This window comes from Macrobrachium nipponense, chromosome 1 (genome assembly GCF_015104395.2).
Source record: "Macrobrachium nipponense isolate FS-2020 chromosome 1, ASM1510439v2, whole genome shotgun sequence".
Lineage (NCBI taxonomy): Eukaryota > Metazoa > Arthropoda > Malacostraca > Decapoda > Palaemonidae > Macrobrachium > Macrobrachium nipponense.
In genome coordinates this window covers 156013463-156035962 of record NC_087200.1, presented here as the reverse complement: position 1 = coordinate 156035962, position 22500 = coordinate 156013463, and the positions used below count along the sequence as shown (strand labels likewise).

The following is a 22500-nucleotide window of genomic DNA, read 5'->3' as shown; positions in this document are numbered from 1 at the left end:
AGTTCCTATTACTGTACCTAATTCTCCTTTTGAAAAGCTTATCACCCTCAGACTAATGGAGCCCTCGAACGCGTACACCAGACCATTAAAAGCCTCCTGCGCAAGTACATTTGTGAAACTGGACGAGACTGGGATGAAGACCTGGATCTGCTTATGTATGTACTTAGGAGTACACCTAATGAGTCGACTGGAATTTCTCCCTTCGAGATGATGTTCGGCCGTATAGACCTAGGACAAACCTTAGTATGGTAAAAAGAAAAAACATCCTAAGAGGTACTTACAAAGACAGCAAGTAAGTATTCCACAATACCTTCAAAGTCTTAAGGTTAAATTTGACCATATTTATGAATTTGCCAATCTGAATTTAACTAACAGTCAGATTCGAATGAAAAACCATTACGATAAAAAGGCCAGAATTAGAACTTTCAAAGTAGGAGATGATGTACTTGTATATCGACCAGTTCCAAGAGCTCCATTGAGAGAAAAATTTATGGGTCCGTTATAAAATCACTAAAAGGGTCTCTAAAACAACTTATGCAATTGAAACTCCAGACAAAAGGAAACCTAGCCAGTTAGTGCACATTAATCTAATAAAACCATACCAATCTGCAAAGATTTCTCCACAGGTAGTTCACCTGTTAAGTAGAGAGATTGATCACTCCACTCACAACTCAAGGATAACTACTCCCATCGAGACTTCTCCTAGCAAGAAAAACCTAGTACCCGAGGCAGTTGATAATGATAAACTTTTAGCTCCTCTTGAACCAGACGAAGAAGAAACTTTGGCTCATAATCATATTTTGTCATGGAAAGATGCTAGTAACTCACAGATTCTTTCTTTACTTTCACAGTATCTTGTCATCTTCCTAAGGTGGAAGGGATGAATTAGAGGCTGTTCTGAAGTCTTATCCTGCAATATGTTCAGACACTCCTGGTTGCTGTACCTTGGTGAAACATGATGATGTGCTAGAACCAAACACCAATCCCGTTCGTCAACCTTTTTATCGGGTGTCCCATCGTTTATTACCAGCCTTGAAGGCTGAGGTTGAGTATTTACTAAAACTAGATCTGCACCAAGTAAGTCTCCCTGGGCATCGCCTTGTATTTTAGTCAAAAAGCCTAACAATTCCTATCGTATGTGTACGGATTATAGAAAGGTTAATTCTGTAACAGTCAAGGATGCTTATCCATTACCTAGAATTGCAGATATTATTGACTCGGTGAGCAATTCTAAATACCTTACCCAGATTGATCTCTTGAAGGGTTATTATCAAATTAAATTAACAGATAGGGCAAAAGAGATATCAGCCTTTATAACACCTTTTGGTCTCTTTGAATACAAAGTTTTGCCATTTGGGATGACTAATGCTCCAGCTACATTCCAAAGGATGGTCCATGAAGTTACACATGGTTTGGAGGGTGTGTATGTCTATTTGGATGACATCGTAATTGCTAGTAACTCCTGGGACGAACACCTCAAGATCTTAAAAGAACTCTTCAAAAGACTCCTGAAAGCTAACCTCGTTATTAATTTAGCCAAGAGTTCATTTGGTAAGGCAAAAGTTACATACCTAAGACATGCATTGGCAGTGGCTCCATATTACCCAAGGATACTAATGTAAAGGCTATAACTTCATTTCCCACTCCTAGTGATAAAAAAGAACTCAAAACTTTCTTAGGTATGGTGTCATATTATTCAAAGTTTTGTCCTAATTTTGCCCCATCATAACTTCTCCTCTACATGCCTTGACATCTAGCAAAGTAAGGTTTCACTGGACACAGGATCACGACAAGGCCTTCCAGCAGCTAAAGTTATTCATGACTTCATCTCCTTTGTTGCAAGCTCCTAATCTTGCTAAACCTTTTTTTATACAGGTAGATGCTTGTAATACTGGATTTGGTGGTGTCCTACTGCAAGAAATCAATGGGACCAGTACTTTTCTCCTTTGTTGGAACACCTGCTGCCAGTATCTTATTACTCGGGAGCATTCAAAGGCACTCAACTAAGATGGCCTACCATCGAAAAAGAATTATATAGTCTTGTAGCAAATAGTCCTTCATTTTCGTCCATAGTTGGAAGGTGCTGCACGCGTCGTCATTTACACGACCACAAACCCCTTACCATCCTCGAAATGGGCCAAGCTTAACAACAAGAAACTTCTCGATGGTCATACATCTTGTCTTCCTACAACATTGAGATCCACAGCATTCGAGGATCAATCAACACCATCGCCGACGCATTATCTTAGACAGAAAACCACTTGAATTCACTAAGTTTGTCAATAAAAATTGTCATAGTAATTTCATTCCTAACAGGGGGGAACTATAATAACCCTCCTATCATTATGTAGCAGTTCTAATACACACCTATTATTGTGTATGATGTTAGCACCATCTATTGATTGCTGATCGTAGTGGACAGCATGGATGAAATTACCTCATGCTTTTGTTTTAATGTAGGTAATCCTTGGAAATGTTTACTTCCAAGCTCTGTCAAGTTAATACTTTGAGTTCGTTATCCGGTGGCTTACGATTCACTTGTTTCTAGTAGTTATTAAGTGGTTATTTGTTATTATTTTGTTATTATATATTCAGACGTGATTTAAAATAAGTAAAGTCTTGTTTAATTTTAATTATAGTTTGATAATTCATTTGTTTAACATATCTACTATACCTACATGAAGTGTTGCCCTCATTACCGAGAATTCATGAATAGTCAAGTGGAAAGCTGAAGTTGTGACAATATATATATATATATATATATATATATATATATATATATATATATATATATATATATATATATACTATATACATATACATATATATATATATATATATATATATATATATATATACATATATATATATATATATATATATATATATATATCTATATATATATATATATATATATATATATATATATATATATATATATATATACATATACATATATATTATACTATACATATACATATATATATATATATATATATATATATTATATATATATATATATATATTATATATACATATACATATATATATATATATATATATATATATATATATATATATATATATATATATACATATACATATACATATACATATACATATATATATATATATATATATATATATATATATATATATATATATATATACATATACATATATATATATATATATATATATATATATATATATATATATATTTAGTCCCCATTTATCGGCAGACTAGGTTAATGGCGATCTGGTTTTATGGCACCATAAAGGGCAAAGTTTCAGCTATCGGTGCCATAAGGTGCTGATAATAAGAGTTATGGCACCATAACATACCTAACAGATGTGCCATTAAACGAAACTTTGCACAATACGCGCCATAAATCACCGAGTTTCAGTTATGGTGGCTTTTGCTTATCATAACCCCCATGAGAACAGAACACACACAGATAACCAGGGACTGCCTATATTTATGTGTGTGTGTATATACATAAGACTGTATATACAGGTTGTTCTGTTCTCGGCTGGGTGCTGATAAGCGAAAACCGCCATTAACCGAAACTTGGAGATTTATGGTGCTGATATCCGGTTAATGACACCTCTGTTAGGTATGTTATGGTGCCATAACTCTACTATCAGCACCTTATGAGAATGATAACTGGAACTCTGCATGTTATGGCACCATAAATTGCCAATTTTATGATGCTAACCAAGCAACATAGAACTGGAGGATTGGGGATTGGTATATATTTTTTTTTTTGGGTGATTCATGAGGGAAACTTGGGAGATATTGTTGGTGTTCTAATGATGCTGAGGTTGGGTCAAATCCTGAATACTAAGGGTTTCTCTAAGAGAGACAAAATGGAATAAGGAGACAATAAGAGACTTTGTTGCATAAAGTCCACTTATATTGTAGGTGGGGGGGTTCACCTTTTCAGGGTATTGTTGATGGCGCTCTTTCTCAGCCAGTTCAGATTTTCATTGAAGGTGTTAATAACTTTTTGAATGCCAAGGGAATTAAAATTGATATAGAGGCGTTTAGGGAGGCAAAGGCCTTACTAGATTTCAACAAAAGGTACTTGGCACATTGTTGCCGCAGTTTTCAGTATACATAATGCCGGTCATGGACCGAACTACAATCACTTCTGAGGACACCCTATCGAACAAAGGAACACGGAGATATGGTCCGATACCTGAGGGGTTTTACAAGATTAGGAACGGTCAGAAGTCCATGATTGATCATATCTCTCAGCTTTTTGATGCAGAAAGAGAATCAATACAGAAATTGGAAAATTCCACACAGGTAAACAGTAATAATATCTCCCTTGGTAACTTGCACAGATTTTTGCATTTTTCCTGGCTTCTACACAACATTCTGGATGGCACAGTAGCTAGCTTTGATGAAAAGATTAAACCTACAAAATCCAGACAAGAAATAATGGATGGAAACTAGAACTGAAGAGACACAATACATCTCATTGTGGGAACTTCTTTATGTATATAAAAGATATGTGACACATGGAATAAACTGCCACCAGAAGTTGTAAACAGCAACAGTGTGGAAGAGTTTAAAAGAAAGCTAGACAAAATCATTAGGACACCATGAATGAACAGTAACAACTGCTGCTAGAGATAAGTGAGCAAATGATGTCTCCTTGGATGAACTAACAAGTCTTTGAGACATACTAATCCTTGTAACTCCTCATAACATCAGATGAGGAACTGATCTGTTCTCAGGTTCAGATAGACATGTCCAAATGTCCCTCACTGGATAGCACATTTTCTAATGGGACTGGTCCAAGGAACTTAACACAAAGGGATTTAGTTTCCCTTCCCCCCCCCCCCCCCCCCCCAAACTGTGTGCAAGAGTGAAATACTATAAGAAGGGATCTACGGATCCAGAGCAACAGTTGTGTATTTTCAATTGTAATAAGCAAGGACACACCAAGAAACTATGCAAAGTAAAATATTATGGAGCATGCAAAAGTGCAAATCACTTTTGTCGGTCTTATCGGTTTCAGAAATGGAGGGATGCAAGACCCACACCTCAGAATTCTGGAAGTTCTAATACGAAGCTTCCCAAGCAGGTCACTCAAAGGGGCCAAAAGTTGGCAAAATTTTTGGAAAGCTGAGCAACAAAAAGGGTACAGATGACATGTATGTGCCATTGTAGTCCCATGGAGGACGCCCCAGAGCCAAGGCAAATCGTATAAGGAACAGTTGGTGAAGATCCCAATTTTTATTGATAATGGAGCTTCAGTAACATAATGGACTATGGTCTATACCAGTTGATGTTCTCCCAAATACTCTCTGAAACCCTCAACAGAGACGATGTGTGATGTGCAAGCCCATAGATTAAATACCTTAGCTTTTATAAGAGTGAGGTTCACACTGGGTGATTGAATGTTTATAGAACTGAGGTAAATAAGGATACTGAGGTTAACATGGGTGATATTGGTGATAATAAAGGTGATATTGATAATATTGGTGACAAGAATGCTGATAATAATGGTGGTATTGTCAATAACTGTGATGTTGATAACAATGGTGATACTGACATGGGGTTATGGTAGATAGTATGGAGGAGACATATATATATATATAGTGATATTCATGTGGATGTGGAACATAGGATGAATATCCAGCCATGGAGTTAATAGATAAGAAAGCCTGTTAGGGGAGGATATTATTTTAAATCCAGGTCAAGTTGAGGGGAGTGAAAATGCCCAGAGGTGTGAATACTAAGGGTAGTGAAAAATTAAAAGGTGTTATTAGTACAGTGTCGGTAAACAAGTTATCAAATACAGGTGTTACATGGGTGGAACTGTTGAATAATAAAGATACAGTTAGGAAATATCAGAAGAATACTTATGTGGTAGACTTTTGGGATTGAAGTGAGGATAGTAGTTCAGTGGCTATTGAAGGGGGAAAACTGAGTTTTCATAAGCATGAATGCAAATGAGGGGAAAAATCTTTAGGGATCACTTAGCTAATGCAGACTACAAAGAGCATATAGGAGCTTTAAGCGAAGTTTTGTCTGAATTTGGGGATATTGTGGCTTTAAAAGGGGATAAGTTAGGGCTGACTAAGGTATTAGAACATAAGGTGAATCTAGAAGAGGGGACTATACCCATCTCTACTCCCATGTACCATATACCGTACAAAATCAGGGAACAGATAGACAAAGAGGTTAGTAAACGGGAGGAGGGAATATTAGGCGCAGTGTGTTCCCGTACAACTTCCCTTGTTGGCAGTTCCTAAGAAGGACAGTTCAGTCTGAATATGTGTGGATTTCTGTAAACTGAATGAAAAGACAATTCCTGACTGTTATCTGGTCGCCTGCATACCAGACATTTTTGTGGAAGTTGGGGGACATTCGATCTATTCTTCAATAGACCTTTTGCAGGGATTTTTGCAGGTCCCTCTTAGTGAAGAAAGTCAGGAATTTACCGCATTCTCATTACCCATGGGACAGCATTTTGAGTTTATGTGGATGCCTTTTGGTTTATCAGGTATAAGTCCTATGACTTTTATGAAGTTAGTGAACACAGTTTTGCATGGGCTATTGGGCAAGAATATCTTTGTGTACATGGATGATATATTGATTGCAACAGATTCCATCAAGCATCACATGGAAGTGCTCAAGAAAGTTCTTAGAAGACTTAGGTTAGCAGGTTTGAAAATTAAGTCAGCCAAGTGTGACTTCTTAAAGAAGCAGATTACATATTTAGGTCATGTCATATCTAAAGAGGGAATTAGAGTAAATGACAATCAAGTCAAAGCAATTGCAGATTTTTCTGTCCCTAAGACGGAAAAGCAAGTCCATTCCTTCTTGGAGCATGGAAAACCCTGAATGTCTGGGCACATACGTTGACAAGGCCAAGAGGAACTGGAGGACTCCATGATAATCAAACAAGGCACACACAAACACTGAAAATAAGAAATCACAGGCAAACAAAGCAACCGGCTTGGGAAGGAGAGCACACGTGACTACTTTCCAAGACATTCAAAGAAAGACTGATGCGTCACAAGATTTTATGCCTAGTCGGTGACCAGCTCCCACCTCGTATACATATAAGTTGCCAGATGCCACAGATTTCTTGCTTTACAACATTTGATTGTTTTTTACTGGTTTCCAGGTGGCACAAGAAGATTATCTTATTGTTGCAAAACCAAAGGTTTGTTAGCTATGAAAAATACAAATATATTAAAAAAATTTGTCATTTTTCATAGGGTCGGGCTAAAAGGTATTCTTAAAATGTGTGTGCAAATATTAGAGTAGAATAAATTTAACAATTCTAAATAATTAGCTACTATGTGACCACGGTCAAGTGAAAAAGGAAAGCAATGCTGATGGGGTTAACCCTTTCATGTCCAACTGACATAATAGTACGTAAAAATACTCTATCCCCTATCTATCCATGATGTAGCGGTACGTAAAATTTACCGAAATTTTTCGTACGTGTGGTAGGGGCATTTTTTTTTTTTTTTTTTAGGACAAGTAGCAATTTCCATAGGATAGATCATACCTTGGACCATGTATCTCGGGTATTAATACACCAGCAAAGTAGTTCCTGTACTGCGCATGCTCATATCCCTTGCGTAGTAAAATTCTCACAATGAAATCAGCTGATCGCATTGACACTTCCCTCTCTGTGACCCACGTGTAAGCTGTTGTTTACACAAGTTTGTTTACATGGTTACGTCACGCAAGAACAAGAGTTTTCCAATGTGCATTTGCGTAGTTTTTATGGTAAAAGTAACGGAAAACGCATTAATGCATCCCATAAGAGACAATTAGAGTTTTGGCTGGGATCTGAATCTCCAGAAGATGACAAGATGAGGAGGCTCCTAATGGACTATGACTTTTCTTGGTAGGCTCGTAGGATTAACCTAACCCCAAGCAAGCAAGCCATGGAACTACTTCATCTGGAGTAGGAGGAAGAAATTCGCCTATTATGTATAGCTTTTGAGCTACGAACGATAATGTTGACAACGGTAAATTTTTTTTTCGTTTCGATCAACTTATAATGTCAAAATGAAACTGTTGCTGTTACCAAAGCCATTTTTCTTAACTCCCTTTATTCTTCAACTTTTCCTCTACATTTTTGTATATTTACAAAGTCATTTCTACGAAGAATAACCGAGATAGGACTCTTAAAAAAATTGTTATTCTAGCGATAAATGTTGACAACGGTAACAATTTTTTTTGTTTCGATCAACTTATAACGTCAAAATGAAACTGTTACAGTTACCAAAGCCATTTTTCTTGACTCTCCCTTTATTCTTCAACTTTTCCTCTACATTTTCGTATATTTACAAAGGAATTTCTATGAAAAATAACCGAGATGGGGCTTAAAAAAAAAAAAAAATTCTAGCGATAATTCTCATCATGCGCTGGGTAGAGCGGTCTGTTTCTTACCCTCTTCTATCAATTTTTTCACTGGCTGGACTTATTTGTTTTCCATTGTTTGATATGTCGATATTTAGAGAATTTTGTTGGCTTTCTCATAAAAAATAATTCATTCACCTAACCATTATAGCATTTGACCTACGAACGATAATGTTAACAATGGTAACATATTTTTTCGTTTCGATCAACTTATAACATCAAAATGAAACTTTTGCCGTTACCAAAGCCATTTTTCTTGACTTTCCTTTTATTTTTCGACGTTTCCTCTACATTTTCGTATATTTGCGAAGGAATTTCGATGAAAAATAACCGAGATAGGGCTCTTGAAACTGTTTTTTTCTAGCGATAATTCTCACCATGTGCCGGGCAGAGCGCTCTGTTTCTTACCCTCTTTTCTATCAATTTTTTCACCGGCTGCACTTATTCGTTTTCCATTGATTTATATGTTGATATTTAGAGAAATTTTATTGGCTTTCTCATAAAAAATAATTCCTTCGCCTGACTTTTATAGTTTTTGGGTTATGAACGAAAATATGAAAAAAGTAAAGATTTTTTTTTTTTTTTTTTTTTTAAATAACTCACATTTTTTCGTATTTAGAGGGCTGGGACTCATATTCTGACTAATCCACCATAAAACACTAACATTTAGAAAAAAGGACAGCAAAATGAACGTTGTTGACATAAAATTTATATTTTTGCTGAATTTTTTAAATAATTATTTTTTCGCACTGTCGAGCGCTCCCAGACACCTCGGATATCCGTGCTCAAAACTAAGCGGATATGAAAGAGTTAACAGGCATTACAATTTGTGTGGTTCATCAAGCCTTGGGACATCAGCATCTGTTCATCAAAGAATATAGGTTAAGGGTTGACTACTTGTGACAGGTACTGTGGGATGAATTACCTACTGGGTCTCACAGAAAACAGCTTACATCCACTTTCATTTTTAGAATTATCACCAATATGACCATTTAACTTGGATAATTTGCCATACGGGTAAAAAAGGTATTCATTGTATTTCATACAGTCATGGACAATAAATGCTTACTATAAGAAAAACAAGTGATGTGCTATGAATGGAAGAAAAAGCAATGGACAACTTTTGTACTGAAATGTGTATGTTGGTTGAAACTTTATAATGTGTCCTGTAGCTTGGATTGTGTATTATGTATCCCTGCTTCATCCTTCAGCATTAACTAAAAATGCTACTATATATACACAGTATTGGAAAAGAAACAGAAAATAGTGTTGCAAAACAGAATCTTCTATAATCAAAGCAAACTCACTTCTATTCACATATTAACAAAAAAAACTGCTTACAATATCCCAAATTTTATATGTATTTACAATGTTTAAGTCAACATGCTTTTAATCTTAGTCTGGGAAACTAAGATAATTTCACAAGCCATAAGTAGATATCTAGAAGTCTTGTCACTAATCATCTGCAAGACTTGCATCTCACTTTGGGAAGCAGCTGACTGCACATTTCATCATACAAGTTGAGTTATGGTCTGGTTAATCTTTGTAAGGATACATTTTACTTTTCTATAACTGAGTGTTTTCTATGGTTCACACATGCTCGATTAAATTTTCAGAGTTTGACATAAACAGATTCAAAGGAGTTATGTAAGAGCACTAGGGCTCTTACTAACTATTGACCTTTTATATATGCTGTTTAATATGATCATTAAAAATAATTATTCCATTTTGTAAAAATACTTATTTTACAGCTCTTCATTTTACTATTTTGGTTACAGCATATGAGTAAAAGGCACACTCCAGCTACAGCTTAATATGCAATGCACAAACATATGCTTGCTGGTACCTTTAACAATGATGACTGTTGCCTGTAAGTTCTCTGTGATAACTAAATAGAAGTGACAAAATGTCTCATCAGTAAAGTGTCATTGAAAAACTACAGGAAATAATGCGCATTATCTCATAGTGACTTAGTTTCATTGTACAGTACAGTACTAATTACGTTTTATATGTAATTCATGTTCAGTAAAAATTAAACAAAGTATAAAATACAAGTGCCACTAACTTTCCATAATTCGCAATATGATAAAATAAAAACAAAATTGCTCTGCCAATAGAAAAATTAACTCGTTTCAATATTATTGCCATAGATATAAAAATAACAAAAAATATTTGAATACTTACGACATCCTCTTTCATCCTCCCCGTTTAGACACTCTGCACGGCCATTACATCGTTGGCTGAGCTCAATGCATGAATTATCCTCACAACGGAACTGATCATGACGACAATCTGATGCTGAAAGGTGAAGAATTCATTTTATAACCACCATAAAATTACAAAAAAATTAATTAGCTAAAAACTAGGTTACATCAAAAGATTAATTGTACTGTATTTATTTTAGATCAATGTTTAGAGGAAAAATAAAATATAATTTAAATAGCAAGAGGAACGAACAAACAAACCATAGAGAGAGAGAGAGAGAGAGAGAGAGAGAGAGGGAAGGGAGAGGAGAGAGAGGAGAGAGAGATAGAGAGAGAGAGGAAAAAAAAAGAGAGAGGAAGAGAGAGAGACGAGAGAGAGGAGAGAGAGAGAAAAAAAATTTTTTTTTTTTTTACAAATTTACATATTGCCAAAGTTTAAAATAGCTTTATAGCTTAATGCTTTTCATTAAAACCATTTTAAGCAATTGGTTTTATAACATATTAGCCAAAGGAAAACAGGAATCAACCACCATCAAAATTGTAAAAAATTTAAATTTCCAAATGCTATATCAAAACATTAATAAAAAAAAAGTCTGTTACCCATTTTGTGATGAATGTTGTGCAATTTATCTACTTCAAGCTGCATGAATAAAAACTGTACTTCACTTACCAATTTGAATGAAGAAATGTTCTCGTTATATACTATTTCATTAACTGCCTTTATTCAGATACTGTACAAACACATATATACATACATGTACATGCTAACATGCTGCAAGAAGTTTCAACATAGGAGAAACCTATTTATGTTCACTGCCATGAGTCTTCCGTGCAAGGGAGAGAACCCTCCCATCCTGCCTTGAGTCTTTTTATACTCTTATCATTGTGTCAACAGGCACTATTATGGCCAAGCCAAGGTATGAGATAATTTTTTAATATTTGTCTGTCTTATGGAACCCCCTAGGCAGGACCATAAGGGTAACACCTTTAAGGGCAAACAATGGCTACACCATCAAATCTATACATACTACATACATATATGAGTATATATACACATAGACATATTTTTTTCACTAACCTATTTCCAGATAGAGTACTACTTTAAGTTACTTGAATCTTTGTACAAACTGAGTCCATTAAGTATACTATTTGATTCAGCAAGTTCTGAAAACATCTCTATTATATTTCTGTTCAATCATGGTAATCTAACAAAATATCTGGTTCAAAAGCACAATGAGTCAGAATCATACAAAACATAGTTTTACAGTAACAAAAGACATTCAAAAATACATATGTTGAATAACTTTGTGGTAAAACAAAAATAAAACCACTCAAAAATGGTAAACTTCAGTTTCAGATATATACTTTGTAATTTTCAGAATAAGTATTTGTAATTTTCAGAATACATATGTAATCTTATTTCATAGAACCCAATTTCACATAACTGAATGGAGTTATGTAGTTCTAGAAATATTCATGCTTAAGTCACATAATAAAGGCAACTCAAAAACAGAACACTTACCTAATATATTTTTCAAGATTAGATTCTCTACTTTACTGAACACACACAGCTACTCAGTGTCTCACATTAAATTGGCATTCAATAAATATGCATGCTTAAACTATACATATATTGTTTTATGTCCAAATTCCAAAATCTTCAACTACAAAAATGATTTACTGAATGACATTAAGATGTAAAATTCAGGCTTATACATTTTGGTAAATAACTATTTGCAAAACAATTTAATGGCACAAAAAACTATGAAGAACAAAAATTCAAGTTTTAAATGGATATTTCCTACTAGTTTACAGAAGAAGCTAAAGCATTACCTCTAAAAGGCAATCAGGGCTAAATGGACGAGAAAGATAAAGGAAAGGAGATTTATGATCTATTTACAATATGAATATTTAACAAAGTTATTGGTAAACTATGCCACTGTTTAAGGGTTAATCATTTTAATAAGATACCAGAAATGACTCAACCACTGTCTCAAACTAAATTTACACCCTGCTTTTTGGCTAGAATTTGGGCAAATTCCTAACATAAATGTATGACTAGTTGGAAACCTAGGACGAATATTCGCCAAAACTGCTCGTAACTGTTTATCTAATGTTGTTTGCATTCCAAATAACAACTGTCAAAATGAGATATGGATATGTTATGACAATGACACCGGAAACAAAATTTTTAACTATAACAATTCTGATTAACTTCTGTTACTTATTTTACTACTTTTTAACCTTGCTTAAGTTTTGTCTATTTTGTATATATAGCTATTAATGATCTTGAACTCAAAAGTCTCAATTTACTATTTTCAACAAGAATGTGAGGAAAAAAGCAAAGCTCTCCCAGTTTTCTACAAAAAATGTTCTGTGAAGCAGTATATTTTCATGTTCTCAAATCGCACATCTCCAATACAGTAGCTAGCTAATATGTATGTATATGGCAATTGGTATAGGATATAAATAAAACCAGGGAAACAAAAATGTATAAGAGGCTGATGCTGACCCTACAAATGTTTTATGTTTTGTGAGAGACCCTGCAAATGTTTAAGCTTTGTGAGTGACCATGCTAATGTTTAAGTTTTGCAAGGATTACCTAAAACAGTCACCACTAGCTACACTCTGTAGATAGTATATAATAATTGCCTAAAATGTCATTTGAAGCAATGCACCTCTGCAAAATTCTGCCATTTATTTCTTTTGTATGCTACATCTTTTACAAATAATCTATAATCTCAGGCCTCCCTCCTTCTAGTTCTAATCCAAGTAACACTAAATCTTCCAGCTCCTAAGGTTACGACATGTGCCCTGTAATATTCTATTATCCCAGGTGCTGTGGGAAAGATTATATTTACATATCTATCTCTCTCTCTCTCTCTCTCTCTCTCTCTCTCTCTCTCTCTCTCTATATATATATATATATATATATATATATATAGATTATATAGATATACATATATCTATATATATATATATATATATATATATATATATAAAAACATATAAAAACAATAAATATATATAAATAACATATAAATATATATATATATATATATATATATATATATATATAGTATATATATATATATATATATATACACACACACACATATATATATATATATATATATATATATACATATATATATATATATATATATATCATATATATATATATATAGATATATATATATATATATATGTATATATATATATAAATATATATAATATACAAGATATATATATATATATATATATATATATATATATATATATATATATATATATATATATATATATATATATAGTATATATATATATATATATATATATATATATAATATATACTATATATGTATTGTATAATACAACTGCATGCACACACACACACACAACATATATATATATATATATATCATATATAATATATATATATATATATATATATATATATATATATATATTATTATAGCCAAGAGAAATTATAATTCATTAGTCCTTCATCCCCACTAGGATTCAAACAGTTTCCTGGATTAGAAACAACATTAGACAGTGACTTTGACCACTTAAGTAAGTTGATTTCAACTATGTGGTTCATATGTCTGCAGAATTCCGATTCTGTACACAGGATCAACATCATCACACCTCCACCATGATATCTGATTGGTCAATTTTGTAACACTAGACTATTTTTTTCACATATACATGAAATTTATTTATATTTAAAAAAATTAAACTACAAATATTTTTCATTTTCAGTTCTCTTTACCTTGGGAACAACTTACACCCAAGAGTAATTATAACTGGTAAGTGCTTCATCTCTGGCTGGATTCAAACAATTGCCTGGTATAGAAGCAATGAGAGACAGTGGGTTTGACCATCTGGTTAACAAAAAAGTTCATATCAACTTGGCTGTAGTATATATGTTTGTAGAATTCAGACCTACAAACCTATGCTCACAGGTTTTGTACTTGGGATTGATATTAATCCCTTCCACCCTTACAGCTGATTGGTAAGTTTGTAACACTTGGCAAATTCTGAAATTCTGTCACTTATACACGCACAACTTTTCTATATTCATATTTATATACATAAAAATTAAGCCACTAATACTGTTTGACATCCAATTCATCATACCCCATGAATTCACACTCAAGTAGAATTACAACTGATGAGTACCAGAATTGAACCATTGCCTGGTGGTCAAAGTCACTGTCTACTGCTCTTTCTGAACCAGGCAATGGCCCTTTCAGTTATAATACCCCTTGGGCTGTAAGTTATTCTCAGGGTATGGTGAGTCTGATATTAAACATTAGTGGTTCAATATTAGTGATTATAAAAAATTCATGTGTAAAAGTTACAAATGTTCATAATTTGAAATGTGTTACACACTGACCAATTAGCTGTGATGGTGACGTGGGTTGATATTGATTTTAAGTATGCAAACTGAATGACAGGCAGCTAAACAGAAGAGCTGATATCAACTTATACCTCTCTTGCTGGCTGGATGGTCAAAACCACTGTCTGATATTGTTTCTTAACCCTTAAACGCCGAATGGACGTATTAAACGTCGAGTCAAAATCTCCCCCGATTGCCGAATGGACGTACCATACATCGACTCAAAAAAGTTTTTTTTTAAATTCGCGGAAAAATACTTATAGGCCTACCAGCCGAAAACTTTTTAATCACGAATTTCTTTCTTATCGCACTAAAAAGTATCAGTGACACATCTCAAAAATTATTTTGTCACTTTGACATAATTTTTGCACCGTTTTAAATTATCCGTTACATGAAGTATTATATATGAAAATGTGCACAATTTCATTTAGAATACAACAAAAAAATACTCATGATTGTAACTTTTATCAGTTATGAAATATTTCCATACAAATAACGATAGGTGCCAAAATTTCAACCTTCGGTCAACTTTGAAATGGTCGAAAAACGCAATTGTAAGCTATAACTCTTATATTCTAGTAATATTCAATCATTTACCTTCATTTTGCAACAAATTGGAAGTCTCTAGCACAATATTTTGATTTATATTGAATTTATGAAAAAAAAAAAAATTTCCTTACGTCCGCGCGGTAACTCTTCCGAAAAAATCAGAACATTTTTTGTCGATTGTCGAAATGTTTGCACCATTTAAAATTAGCCGTTACATAAAGTTTTATATATGTAAATGTGCGCAATTTCATGTAGAATACAACAAAAAATGATTGAAGGTTGTAACCTTCATCTTTTTCGAAATATTTGCATATAAATCACAATAAATAGAAAAAAAACCACGTTCGGTCAACTTTGCCTCTACCAAAATAGTCGAAAAACATAATTGTAAGCTAAAACTCTTACAATCTAGTAATATACAGTCATTTATCTTCATTTTGAAACAAATTCGAAGTGTCTAGCACAATATTTAGATTTATGGTGAATTTTAAAATAAAACTTTCTTTCCCTCCGCGTGCCGATTCGCGGCAGCAAATCTCCGAAATGCGTATGTCGCATTCTCCTAATATTTGCACCTTTTCATAATAGGCGTTTTATAGAGTTTCACATATGAAAATGTGCGCAAATTCATGAAGAATACAAACAAAAATATTTGAAGGTTGTAGCTTTTCTCAATTTTGCAATATTTGCATATAAAAATATACATATAAAAATTTCGACATTTGGTCAACTTTAACTCGTCCGAAATGGTAGAAAACTGCAATTCTAAGCTAAAACTCTTACTGTATCATAATATTCAATCATTTGTCTTTATTTTGAAACAAATTGGAAGACTATAGAACAGTATCTAGATTTATGGTGAATTTTTTAAAAAACATTTTTTTACGTCCGCGTGTTACGAATTCATGCATCATTTTGTGATAATATTTTTTCTGTGTTGCTTTGATCGTTTCACAATGTGTTATTTATCAAAATGATTGTAATTTAGTGTACAATACAACAAAAAAAAGTAACTTGTTAGCTTTAACCGTTTTTCGCACAGCTTGATTTGAATATAATTATGTATTAATTTTTTTTTTTTCGCTACCATATATCGCATTATTTATATATGATAATGATATATTTTTTCATTTCTGATGGTTTCATACTAAACTTCAGGCAATGACAAAAAAGGAGCCAAAAATGAACTCTTAATCTTTAAAACTAAGAGCGCTGTGATTTTTTGAAAAAAAAATTTTTCCGCTTCTGCACTCACTCCAAACCCGCCTCGGCATACGGGAGATGTTTTGGTTTTTAGGGCTTAGGCGTTAGAGGGTTAAAGGACATTTGTAGCTCAAATGATATATATAATTATATATATATATATATATATATATTGCTACGTCTATAGTACGCCTCGCCTTCCAGCAGAGTTTAGTTATATTTAATTATAAAAGTAGCAGCCATGCCGTCTCCTGAAGCTACTGTTGTTGGGAGAGTGGGTATGTCGTAGGAATGATATTTCCGGTCTGACGGAAAGCTTAGGTAAGAGGCAGGTCACAAGAGTAGCTAGGCTTCGAGATGGATTTTAGGGACTTCTACAATAAGACATATTTCCTTCCCAATTTGCTGGCGTTGTGTTTACCACCTTTCAGGCAATGCTCGAGGCGGTTTTTGGAAGCCCCGTGATTCGAAACCAAGCAGTATCGCTCTCAGTCGGCTGCGAGACGTGATCTCGGACAGAGGTCAAATTACCTGCCTTCCTGTTAGGCCTACCCAGGGTGTGAGTGGCGCGCCGATGACCCAGGCCTCAGACAAAGGGGCCGCCATGCTTTCTACGAAGAGCCACATTTTCTGCAAAGGTCCACACTGAACACGACATCCAGGTACGTCTGTGGAACAGCATATTGCCAGTCTCTCCCAACAAATTATCATTTTGATCCTCATTCTCCAATTCAATTTCCAGCAACAAAAGGAATTCATCCCTTTGTTCCCTCTCACTGCCTCATGGCCGCATGCTTCCCTTGTGTGATCGTCCCAGACCAATGGAGTCATTGCATACTTCAGTGAAACCTTAAAAGTTCCTTCTCCTTGAGTATTAGAGAATTAATTAATCAAAGCAAGAAGTAATTTTTTCTTTTATCTCGTTTAATCTGGGATTCTTTTCCAGATTCCATGAGTCACGTGCCGTCTCTGCCCGCAAGTGTGCATTAACCCAAGTGAATGAAAATCAGCTTGAATTGAATGAGACTATAAGCCCCAACGTGGGGGCCAATATCATTTACCTTTCTCCAGGCCAGCACGGGCCTTTTCTGTAAATAAATAGTTTTTAAAGTAACGAGCTGAGTTTCTGGCGACCTTCCCTCTAAAGAAAGTTTACGGTAAGTCAAGCAATTCCCTCTTGAAATCCCTAAATTACTTCCGTTTACGTATCTAGTCTCTCACAAGGCCCTATATACGTAAAATTGTCGACCTCGCCGAGGATCGAATCCGGGCTTGCTTAAAAAGCTTGTAAATCGCGTTATCCGTTGTAAAACGTAAACTGTAAAATTATTTTTACAAAGCGTAAATCAAGCACACTTGCAGGGAAAGAAGACACACTGACTCACGGTAAGGTATTCCATTCATTAATATGATTATTTATAACCTATGTTAGCTTAAGGTACGTTAAGTATTTTTATTTAGAAGTGTTTTAAACAAATGTGAAGGTAGAAATATTATTACATTGTAACGGCCAGAGCGCCGAGCGAATTCTGTTATTTTATAAATCGCATTGTCCTCGTCGGACGAGACAGAGCACGTGTGTAGAATAGATGCCAGAAAGAACCAGATCAAAACTAGGAAGTGCTTTGCCAGGGTTTATTGCTGTGTTTGAAAGCCTAGCTAGTTAGGAGTGTTTTACTAATAGTTACGGCAAAAGAAGTGTACAATTCTTTTGTCTGTGATATGTTAGGGAATCCATTTTTAACTTAGTTTCATTCCAAGTGTTGGTAACCGCTACCTCTCAGCTTGAATTCAGCTTAGAGCTCTCTCGCGCCTGCGCGGTCTCAACCAGCCTTCGTCTCATTCACAGCGGCAGCCATGTTTGTTTTCTCTTTCAACATTATCTAAACAATTTAAGCAAGTAACGTAAGTCTCGAAGTTTTAACGTAATAATATCGATCTCGGTACTAGTATCTATCGTCCTGCCAGAGAAATTAACGTAATTCGCCTTGAATAAGAAAGTAGAATTTTGTGTTGTAAATTGCCTTCGCATTTACAGAGAATCAGCTGTTTTGAACGACATGCTGTGCGCTAGCAGCGCTACCCAGCTCGCTTCACGTGTTTCACCTCGCATTTAACGTAGCCTCATTCACAATTGTTTGCTAACATCGTTTTAAATCCTTACCGTCATTTCACTGATTCACAGGGACCTAGTAATCTTACATAAAGTTAACGTAAATCTCAAGTAGAGTAAATCACAAGAATTGTTAACGTAAAACGCGTCTTTGTAAAATTCATATTGAAAATGCAAATCATTTCATAAGCGCAAGCCGCTAACATTAACGTAAAAATCGTTCACCACTGAGCGCGTTATCATTTTTCATAAAACGTTATCAAAAGCAATTCTTTTCACAAAAAAACGTTAACGTAAGTAGATAATTTAACGCAAGTTGCGTCATATTAAACGAACATTAGTTCAATTCAAATTATAAGGAGTTCATTCATATATCATTTTTCACCCTCTCCGAGAGAGAGAGAGAGAGAGAGAGAGAGAAAACCAGAACACAGTATTTACGAAGCCAAGAGTACTACATCTTACCATTAATTATAGCATGCAGCATTAACATTATTTTAGTCTCTTGTGTCTTCATTTACACAGCGTGATACGTACGCGCCTGTGTCCATTGCAGTTTGCAAGCATTTATTTATTTCATTTACCGAGTACTTCAGCGAGGGACTGAGCATTCCTAAAATTTCCATTACCTGTCGTTGCCCGAGTGGTCTTTCCATTTTCATTTTATCACAAAAGACTTGCGTATACCGCAAGCACAATTCGCACAGCGTGCCACGCCAATTCATTACTTCAGACAGGGAAGTCGTTACCAGTTTAGGACTGGCCACCACCATGCACGTCAGGTCTTACCATTTTACAGTGCCACTAATTCTTGACACTGTCCATCGACTGGCTGCTGAAGTACTCCCACCTTTTACTTTCTCTCCTCCACTATTACACTCTGCCCCGAACAGAGTGCCATTTCACTTCGGTATACTTGAGTATACTGCATGTAGTGTCCGGGACACACCACACGATACCAGTGCTCCAAGGAATGCCTCCATAAATGCCATTGCACCTGTACAGCCGTACAGGTAGCCATTAAAACCTGCGTGTCCGTCCTTACGGAACGCCCAAATAATTAGTGTATCCGTGTACAAGGGTCAGTGATCCTTCGGAACACTCAACAAGGGAACGCCTCCCAAAAGTGCCTCAATACACACTACTAGTGGCTGATACTAAAGTAGCTGCTGCCAAGGAACGCCTCCTCATAAGTGCCGCGCACCTGTACAGACGTACAGGTAGCCCTTATACCTGCGTGTCCGTCCTTACGGAACGTCCAATTCATTAAGTATCCGGCATTTTGATCACTGAACCAAGGAACGCCTCCTCATAAGTGCTGTGCACCTGTATTGGACCTACAGTAGCCCATTCCAACGTCTCCCAACTTAGGAACGCCCTTAAGTGTGACGTACGCCGTACACTCCATTTGATTTTTTCACCTCTTTAGAAGGTGCCAATCCAGAAGTGCCACCAACTTACGGGACACTTCCCAAGTGCCACAGAGCACCCAGTCTTCTCAGACTTTTTTCTCTACCACGGTCGCAGAACACCTTTCCAAGTGAGTGCCACTTTCCACAGTAGGCACTCCTATTCCATTCCGTACCCTTCCTGGCCATTATTTTCATTTTCATCAGAGCCTCTACTGCAGCCTAAGGGAAATGTCTTCCCCTGCTTCCCGCGACTTCTTTGCCGTAGAGCTCGAGAGGCTCCGAGTCCTCATAACTCTGGGCAAGGAGGCTGGTTACACTGGACCAGCACTAGACCAGTGGATAAAGGCGCAGCAGGCTGCTGCGCGCCAGCAGGGAAAGGAAGAAAGAGAAGCAGAGAGGAAAGCCGGAGAAGCAGAGAGAAAAGAAAGAGAAGCAGAGAGGATAGCCAGAGAAGCAGAGAGAAAGGAAAGAGAAGAAGAGAGAAAGCATGAGCTAGCTCTCCTAGATGACGCAATCTCTCTGCTAGCTTCTAAGCCCCAGACCATGAGCTGGACTCCCGGTAAGAGGTGGTTGCGGAGGTTCTGCACCACTTGTTGTGTGCGTGGGCATGCTGTGGATTCCGACCAGTGCCCAAGTCGGTCTCTACCTTGGGAGGAGAGCTTCCAGGGTGAACTTCTCCAAGGCTACCATGTAGCCCTGCCTGATGAACAGTCTCCTACGGCCTATCAGTGGGTACAAGTCATGGCCGACACCGAAGCCCAGGTCTCCCTTATTTCCAGAAAGGCATTGCCTAGGGGTGCCAAAATCCAGACGAACGAAGAAATTCAGTTTGAATGGATTGACGGTAACCTCTATTCTGTTCCTTCGGTCCTTCTGAATGTAAAAATGCCCTTTCTGGACCAGGTGACCAAGGAAACCACATTGTGCCGCCTGGGCGTAGTTGACCAACTCCATGATGTTTATCAGGTGATATTGGGCCGAGATCTACTTAAGCCGTATCTCCCCTGGACGCAGCTCCCACTACCAGATGCACCGGATCCCTGCAGCATGCCTCATAATCAAACCTCAATTTTAGATTCAGAGGCTAGTGCCTCCGATGTCCCAGACATCCCTTTTATTTGTGAACCTGGCCCTGACCCAGTGTCAGAGCCAGACGTTTCTTCTGCATCATCTCAGCCTCTTACCATTTTACCGCCTACCTCCTCCCTTTTGGAAGAGGTAAGCCCACCAGTTAACCCCGAAATTGCTTCCGAGGGTGATTCAACGGAGGTTCCCTTAACCTCCCCACGTCACATCACTGCCAGAGAGGACTCTTCACCTGTGCCAGAGCACACTGCCAGCCTTGGTGACTCCGCAGATTCGCAACCTGTGGGGCCATCTCGGCCTTATCATCCAGTGCCACGGAAGAGGTTCTGGAACAAGTTCTGCCGAGACTGTGGCCGCAAGGGTCACATGTCTGCCAACTACGGAGGGTGCGCGAACCACAATATTCCTGCCGTCGCAATGGCCATTACTAATCCTTCTTCTCTAGGACCCCCAGCTAAGGGCCCTATAACCGTCGCACCCCTCCAAAGTCATTATCAGCCAAGCCACGTCAGAGCCTACGACGACTCTGGCGCTCAAGTCTCCCTGATACGGGAAGACAGAATTCCCCGAGGGGCGGGGCTAACGTTGATAGACGTCGATTGATCACCATTGAAGGTATCAATCACATTAAACTGATCCTTCGACCGTCAATTGAGGGTCACCAGACCTCACTTCTCCAAAGAATGTACTCTTGCAGTTGCAAGCTACATCCCAGGAGGTTACGACCTCCTCCTAGGGCAAGACATGAAGTCTCCCTCACAATTCAAAAAGCCTAGGGGTCCTAACCCCAGGTCAATTCACTCCAAAGCAAGGAGGTCACCGAAATTCTACTTCCTCCAGGAAGTACGTCCACCACAGTCTCCCCCGTTACCAATGAGGAGATTGACCATTCACAGTTTCCGTTGCAAAACCTGCAACGTATAGGCACTCCACGAATTGCCTAGGTGCCCTAGCCGACTACCAGCAGCGGACAATGTCCACTTTCCACAAGCTTAGCCTTCCAAAAGAGACAGAGCCTCTGTCTCCCATTTCCAAGGGCCACGCTGAGAGGTATTGCACCTCCGGTACCCGTCACAGGTCCAGTCAACCTTCAACTCTCTGCCAGTGCCACTTGGCAGCACTGAGCA

At 36.6% G+C, this 22500-nt stretch overlaps 1 protein-coding gene across 1 annotated transcript in view; it reads right to left on the bottom strand.

Moving 5' to 3' along the window:
* Positions 1-22500, bottom strand: part of LOC135219776 (basement membrane-specific heparan sulfate proteoglycan core protein-like) — a gene marked incomplete in the record, with an annotated part of 1285796 nt that overhangs the window by 681201 nt on the left and 582095 nt on the right. The window contains 1 exon segment of the mRNA XM_064256828.1: positions 10586-10699. Coding sequence (XP_064112898.1) covers positions 10586-10699 — 114 coding nt within the window.